At 26.3% G+C, this 8555-nt stretch overlaps 1 protein-coding gene and 1 long non-coding RNA gene across 2 annotated transcripts; one reads left to right on the top strand and one right to left on the bottom strand.

The window, feature by feature from the left end:
- Nucleotides 1–708: 708 nt before the first annotated feature.
- On the bottom strand, nucleotides 709–2023 carry LOC129919747 (uncharacterized). The gene is made up of 3 exons (XR_008773114.1): nucleotides 1377–2023; nucleotides 997–1320; nucleotides 709–941 (listed from the first exon to the last, which is right to left on the bottom strand). It is a non-coding gene; the product is annotated as an uncharacterized LOC129919747 (long non-coding RNA).
- Nucleotides 1469–2273, top strand: LOC129919746 (uncharacterized). The gene is made up of 2 exons (XM_056000760.1): nucleotides 1469–2018; nucleotides 2072–2273. The coding sequence occupies exons 1-2, from the start codon at nucleotides 1647–1649 to the stop codon at nucleotides 2228–2230; spliced, it is 531 nt and encodes a 176-aa protein (XP_055856735.1). The 5' UTR covers nucleotides 1469–1646; the 3' UTR covers nucleotides 2231–2273.
- Nucleotides 2274–8555: the final 6282 nt, after the last annotated feature.

Raw genomic sequence — 8555 nt, forward strand, 5'->3', positions numbered from 1 at the left:
AGGGAACCTACTGTTTGAATAGATTTAACGTTGATTTAACAAGTGTTCCAAGCTTTTTTACCACTGGACAATACAGAATTTTTATTCAAACTTATGTAAAGACTAATTCATTGAAGGGTACGCTTTGGAATTCCACATTTTATACAGAACTTGTTAGGGAATAATAAATATGATGAGATAGTGGAAGTTATGATTGTAAATTATGAAAATATTTTTAAAAAAATTTATTCGTATTAAAAAATATAAAATGAATACAGTTTTTGTTTCTACATTTTTTTTTTTATTTTTTACATTAAAATGTTTTATATGAATTATTTTGACGTTATAATTTCGAGGTTAAATATTTTTAAAATTTTTGTTTAGTTTTATTATAATGTAAGCCAGACCATTGAAATTGATTTAACATCACATAGTCTATAACCAGTGCACAGTCATGAGGCTTCAAACAACACCTCAATTGCTAAATTATGATAAGTAGTTTAGAAGTTATGAGGGAATAGATGATAGTAAATTTGCGATGTGTTCATCTGTGACAACATAGCTTCTAAACTACTTATCGGAATTCAACAAATGATGTATCGTTGAAAGCGTCTTGCTTTTCCACTGGTTAAAGGCTATACGATATCGTATAAAATCGAGTATGGTACTCTCTAGATTCAAAAGTCAATTTAAAAAAAAAAAAAAATTTAAATAAAAAAGAAACTCTTTCCTTCATTTATTTAAAAACATTGTCTCACATATTTTCAAAATTATATTCATAATTTCCAGAATATTATCATTTATACCCTTAAAAATTCTACGTCATAGCTCGCTTTCCAAACCATATCCTTCAATGAGTTCGTCTTGACATAAGAATGGACAAAAAGTCTGTATTGTCCAGTAGTTATTAATGATGGAACACTCGATAAATCAAGGTTAAATCTGTTCAAAAAGTAAGTTCCCTTTAAAAAAAAATATTAAAATCTGATTGTTTTTTATATGAAATGTCATATAAACCTTTTTAAATGGACAAGTCATTGACATATTTCCATATCTCTTAATATTTTTAAACCACATCCTTGCAATTGTTTGACTCATAAATCCATCCCAAAGTCGACAAACATCGAAACTATAGGAAAAAATGTTTGTATATAAATTATTGAGTTTTACTAATACATCCACATCTGCATTGTATTGATTTGGAATGGTTTTGGATAGCTTCCAAAATAAATCAATAGTTGTGTCCTTTGACTCGGGCGATATACGAACAGTATACAATTCGGAATACTGAACATTGAATTCGGTGGTAATGTTTTTGATTTTTACTATTGATACTTTTTTCTGCAAGAAATTGGCAAATAAGTGTTTAAGAAATGTTATAAAGGAAGTAAAAGTACCTTTTTTGCACAGTAAATTGATTTAATGAGTAAGTAGAAAATTAACAACTTTTTAATCAGCATTTTTAATATTGTTTTTGGAAACTCACAAAGCTTCCAAATGTCGTTAACTTTTGACTAAATAACCGAAATATAATATAACTCATTATGAAAAGTTTATTTTATCATCATTTAAATTCTGCTCATTTAGTCAATTTAATGTCATTAACTTTGAAGTTTTGATATTGTAACCATTTAAAAACGATTTTCTTCAAAATATTGCCCCTCATTATGTTTAATCAATTTTTAGTGATTCTTTGTATTTCATCGTATTTCAAAGTAATTTCATCTGATGTTAAATTTATTGCAACAACCCGACAATTCAATCCAAAATTTGTGTCAAATTTTACAACTTCAATTGAAAAAGAACCCAACGGACTCAATGTTGACATAACACTGATTCAACCGATTATTATCGACTTTTATGCTTTCGTTGATGTTCAAATAAGGTTGAGAGACTCAAAAATTTATCAGAGTCTGTTTACGGAGGAATTTGATGTTTGTGAATTGGTAAATAATGTTTTGATCAATAATTTGATGAAACGATGGTATAGAAATTTGGTTAAATATGGGAATTTTATGGAAAATTGTCCAGTACCTGAGGTAAGTTAATTTACAAAAATAGGTTTTTTGGAGATAAAATTCTTTATTAACAGGGTTACTATTATTTGAGAGGATTAGTTGTTGAACACAGTAGCTTGGCGATGTACCTTAGACCTGGAGATTACAGAATAAGTGGACATGGATACTTCAAAAGAGCAGACTTGAATGAAACAGTCGTTAAGGCAACACTCGATGTCAAATGGTCTAAATAATTTAAAAATATTAAATATTTTGATATAAAATCCCATCATTTTGAAGTTGAAAATAAATTTTTGAATAAAAAAAAAATTATTAAATATATATTTCTTTATTTTTATAATTAATCTTTTATTATTTCAATATCTAAATCAGCAGTAAATAGCATATCCTTATTTGAACCTTTATTAACAAACATTATCACTTTAGCAGCAAACTCTCCACCCGTTAACATTGGTGGAACGCTTCCCTTTTCCATTTGCATTTTACTCAAAGCATAGTAACCCTTCAATAAAAAAAAAAAAACCAAAATATTTTTATTGTGTTTATATTAAAAAAAAAATATTAGAGCTTACCTTTAAAATGGGACAACTAGTTGGAAATTTTCCATATCTTTTCAAATTCTTAAACCACAATCTGGCAATTGTTTGACTCATAAATCCATCCCACAATCGACAAAAATCAAATTCATAAGGAAAAATCAAATTTCGTGAAGCACCACGTTTCAAAAATACCTGAATTCCTATTCCAACATTATCAGGTATTACTTTCGAAATATTCCAATGTAAATCAAATTTTCGACCATTTGTATTTGGTGATATGGCAAAATCAAAAGAGTGCGCAACTTTTGGATTGAACGAACAGGTTATGTTGTTGAATTTTATATTCGCCGGTGATGATTTCTAAAATAAAAAGGCAAATCAATTTTAAAAAGATTTTGGGTTATAGAAAAAAAAAAACTTACTTACTTTGGCCTTACTATAAGCTGAGTTAAATAATCCTAGCCAAACAACTAATAGCAAAAGGACTTTCATCTAGATGGATATTTATTCACCGTACTCTTGATGATTTAGCAATTTTGACTGAGAATTTTTTTGAATTACTATAAACCATTATCGAAATGATGCTAATGTTGATTAGTTTTTTTTTTTTTTGTGAAAAAACTTAATGATATCTTCAACTATATATTTAATTTGTTGTTGAACGTGCTCCGGATCATTAATCTTTTTCAAAAACTAACCATGAGTTGCAGATATTAATAAATATAATAATAAATACAATTACTAAAGTAATTGTTATATAAATAATAAATAAGGAAATATCAATAAGCACTGATAAAAAAAAATAAACATTAGCCAAAAAATTAAATTTAAATTTTAAGAATTTTTTTTAATGTGTTTTCTTAAAACTGAAAAAAAAAAAATGTATTATTTATGAACACACAAAACCAAAATTTCAAGCAAACTCCTATTTTTGGAAAATTGATTTGAAAGAAAAAAAAAATTTTTAATAAAATTTATTTCTGAAAAACTTTGCTTTTGGTTTATACATTTTACAAAAACATTGTTTACGAAAAAAAAAAATAATTTTAAACTAACAAGTAATTTTTGGGCTAAAAAAAAATAATGTTTATTTTTTTTTATCAGTGGTTATTGATATTTTCTTATTCATTATTTATATAACAATTACTTTAGTTCAATTGTTATTTAAAAATTCTTGGAAATTATATTTATTAATATCTCTAATGACTTTATTCTTATATAATTTTTTGTATAAAAATTTTTTAAAGGTTAGAAATGAAAAATATAATAAAGTTAAAGTGAATAAATGCATCTAGAATTTTGTCTCAAATATTTCTGGTCGAAAGTGGTTCTAAAAATTTGTGCAACAAAGACCGTTCAAATGTTTTATTTTTACTTGTTCTATATAGGGCAAGTATTGGTTTCGTGTAGAAAAAAAATTCGAGGTTTTAATCAAAACCAACATTACGATGATGGAGAAGATCAAAAAAGTAGTTTTCGTCATGCCGTCCGTCGGTCTGTGCGTCCATCTGTACATCGAGCTAGGGCCTAAACGGATGGTTGGATTTACTTGAAACTTGGTGCAGATGATTTTTACGTAATTCCCTAGACCGGTTTTTTTTTATTTTTTTTTAATATCTCTTTTTTAACGCATATCTCCCATATAACGTTTTCGAGGTATTGCAACTTTCTCGAAAACGGCTCTAACGTTTTTGATTAAATTTGGTGTACGTAATACTCTTATTGATTTTAACAAAACTGCGTTTTTAGTTTTTCTCAAAAAATTCGGAGAACGGAAATATGGCGTTGCCGTTTTTCAAAAATTGACATATTTTTTAAGTTCATATATTTCATCAAAGTCAATTTATTAAAAATTTACAAACAAAATGTAAAAAAAATTCAAAAAAAATTTTTTTTAATTTAATTTTTTTAATATATTTAACTTTCGATTTTTTAAAAATTTTCCGTATTCTGCATACACACATCACTGTACCAAATTTAATTATCTATTTTTTTTTTTTTTTGTCAAAAATGACTAAAACTTAATTTTTTTTGTCATAAACATCCAAAATCGAATTTTGTGGACCTTCAGATTTAAAACAAAATTCTCGCTTCGAGAATTTCCAAATTAAATTTTTTTATCTGTTTCTTTAGAGAAAACAACTCAGGGCTTTTCAAAGATACCTAAAACATTTGTGTGTTTATTTTTAGAATCGAAACTTAAAAAACTGAAGAATTTAAAAAATATTTTATTATCACTTTTTCTCTATTTTGAAATTGATATTAAATAGCTATGCTGGTTTTTTTCACAATAAAAATAAATAGGTTGAAAATTGACGAAGTCGTAATTTTTGTAATGACTGAAAGATTGTTTTCCGACCCAAAATTCAGGTTTAGGACTTGTAGTGGTCCCGATTCGCCTCAAACTTGGTAGTCAAAGTTTTGGGTTTATTTCCTAGAAATTAATTTGTTTAAGGGCCGAAATTGAAAAATTTGTTTTTCTGATGTACATAAAACGCTTTTAATGAAAATTTAGGCCCTTGTTCTGAAATAAAAAATATTTGATATTTTTTTTTTTTTTATTTTCAAAAGCAATTTTTCTTTAGAAAAATCAATATTAGGTGTGTTTTTTTGTTTATCTATACAGAATTTGTGCAAAAAAACGACATCGAGATCTTTGAAACCAAAACAATTTACGTGTTAAAAAATAACAAAAACTTTATCTGTATATAGATTTTTGAAAAATCCAGATAATTATCCAGATTTAACTTTCTATCGATAAAAACAGTAGTGCCAAGGTACTTTATTTGTTTTGTTATAGGTATTTTATACCGAAATATCTATAAAAATATTAACAAAAAAAAAAAATGCGGAGAAAATAATGTTTGATAAAAGCTTTCATAGAAAAAAATAATCAAAAATTTGTTTGACATGGTTGCATTAAAATGGAAATATTTCGAGATATACGCAATGCACTTTTCAGATAAAAGTCTTAAATGGATTCTGATAAGATTGTTGAACAAACATTTATATAAAATTACCAAAGTTTTTTTTTTTCGAAAAATTAGAATCAAAATAAAAAAGTTTATACGTTTGATTTTTAAAATATAGAAAAAAAATTCAATATGGCTACCTTCAAAAGCTTATAACCAGGGCTACCTGCGTAGATTTTCAAAAAGAGGCCAAAAAAGAGGATTTTGATAAAAAAAAAGAGGCCCAAAAAAAAAATATGAAAATAGAATAGGTAAGTTAAGTACGAGAGTCACACGAATAACCTCATTTGCGCCTTTTCCGAACCACAACACAAACCCTTAAACAGAATTTCTTAAAATTAAAATTGTATTCATACAATTTTAAAAACAGAACATTATAAAAACATTGCCTGTGCATAATTTCTTCAAAAAAGAACACAAAATTTATCAAAAATAAGCTTATAAAAATCAAATCAGCGCTTAACAACAGTAACGTATATTTTTTTTACAATTGAGTCGTTATAATTGAAAGTGGTATGGGTCACATTTTCCTTGATTTTCTAAAATATGTCAATTTTTTTAATCAGACTTACATAATTTTAAAAAAGAGGAAAAAGAGGAACCAAAATATTAAAAAGAGGGATTTTTTGACAATTTTTAAAAAGTGGGGGGAAAGTGGATTGGGTGAAAAAAAGAGGAAAAACGCCTCTTTAGAGGCGCAAAGGTAGCCCTGCTTATAACACAAGAACGACGCAACTTATGTTATGGTTATGGTCTTAAAATGTAGCTAAGAGTATAGGTAAATGATTTTTGGTTTTTTGTTAAAAAAAAATGTTTTTTGAATCCAACATGGATGCAATGGTCATACCTCTGCGGAGTTAAAAAAAAACATGAGCACGGCACATTTTTGACAGACAGCTGCCAAAGTGTATATATGCAGTGGTGCCAAGCATTTGGACGGATTTCAAAACTCCCGATGTCGTTTTTTTTGCACAAAATCTATATAGATAAACAAAATACACACCTATCATTTTCAAAATGAGTCTACCTATGAATTTTCTTGAAATTTTACGATAATTTGTTGATTAATTAAATGCATTAAAATGGCATACCAATTTTTATGTTCAAAAATTTTTTTGCTACACAAGAAATCAAGAAATCTGTTTTTATAATTAATTAAATACCGGTTTAAATGATCTTTCACAAAAAACCAAGTATATACATGTTTACTTCTTGTATAAAAAAGAAATGTTTAGAAAAAAATTTTCAAAAATCGTTAGAGCCGTTTTCTAAAAAATAATTTTTTATATATAAAAATTTTCTAACATTTTTCAAAAAAAAAGTTGGTATGCCATTTTAAATAAATAATTTATTTACACATAAAAACGATTTTTTAAAATTTTTCATGAACCCGTTTTCAAAAAATTGATTTTTCGAAAAAAATTTGAAATATTTTTTAAAAATCCAAAAATGAGTTTTTTGAAAACAACTTTCTAAAATTTTAATATCACCTTCACCTAAACGCTTTTGTATAAAAAATTTCGTTGAAATCGGGGTGGTCTTGAACGAGATATTCATAAATCAAAAAAACAGTTCTATGACAGGTAGCGTTAATAACGGTAAAAAAAAATATTTTTTTATTTCGAAAGTTGGCTCTTATGTCTAATACTACACTCAAAAATTTTAATCAAAATCGTTAGAGCCGTTTTTGAAAAAAATCAACTTTTCTATTTCCGTTATAAGACAGGTACCGTAAGTTTTGGTCCTAAAAAAAAAATTTGAATTTTTCCTCTAGGGAATCACCCAAAACTGTTAACTACCAAGTTTGAACCAAATCACTTGAATAGTTTAGGCTGTAGCTCGAGGTACATACAGACAGACAGAGTTGCCGTACCCACTTTTTTGGCATTCTCCATCATCGTAATGTCATGTAAAATTGTTATCTCGAGTTCGATTTTTTTTACGAATCCTAAACTTGCCCTATAGTTCCTATATCGCAAGTAAAAAGTTTATTTTAGCTCAACGAAAATTAAATATTCAGTTTTGTTGAACATTTTATCTTTTAATATGAAGAAAGAGAAAATTCTCAAAAAAAAAATGATTCTGCTGTTGAAAAAACCAATTTTTTAGTATTCTCCATAATATTATAATTATTATTGTCAAGAAATGGCCGTGCAAATGATTTTTGACTCCAAAAAATGTCAAAGGCACCACTGGTTGATGGTTTTTATATTTTATTTAAATTATTTTTTTTTTTACACAAAACAAAACCGAAAAAATATTTTATTAATATATTTTATACTGAAAAAGAGTTTATCAAAAATCACATACATTTTTTTTTTATTCCTATACATGTTAAGTACACAAAATTAAGCAAAAAAAGTGTAAAACTAAAGGCGTTAACTTTTCAGAAGTTCTAAATATGTAAACGGATGCTAACGATTAGAATTAAAAAATGCCAATATTACTTCTTAGTACTGAATCTCATACTAAATTATGCTACCCTATTGCCAATACTGATTGCGTATTAACATATTGTAATACACATTAAAATTTAATGATTTGTTTATACAAAAATTCTCTTCAACTTATTTGTCTATTGTAATACATTAATTAAGAAAAATATATAATTACAATTTGTTGTGGTTTGAATTTACACTTCAAAGTTAATGAGACGTTAAATGTACTCCCCATAGCTCATTATGATTAAATTTATCAACCCACGAAGCAATGCAATATCAAAATGTCAATACATAATTCTATTTAACCCTAATTATGAGTTTCATAGTTTCTTTAAAATTAAAAACAGTTGAACCTATGATTAAAAAAGTGTCATTTGTTATTATTATTATTCTCGTAGTAATATTGAGACCAATTAGTTCTGCACGTCAGGTAAGTAATAAATAAATAAAATTTTAATATTAATTTTTAATAACATTTTTTTTTTGTTATAGAAATACAATATAGTGACATTTGAAAACATTACAGTAACTTTTAATCCGAAAAATGCCAAAATATTCTCAGTTGTCATTTCACCAGATTCAAATGGACGTTCCTTTGATTTGACT

The sequence above is a fragment of the Episyrphus balteatus genome, chromosome 4 (genome assembly GCF_945859705.1).
Source record: "Episyrphus balteatus chromosome 4, idEpiBalt1.1, whole genome shotgun sequence".
In the NCBI taxonomy this organism is placed as follows: Eukaryota; Metazoa; Arthropoda; class Insecta; order Diptera; family Syrphidae; genus Episyrphus; species Episyrphus balteatus.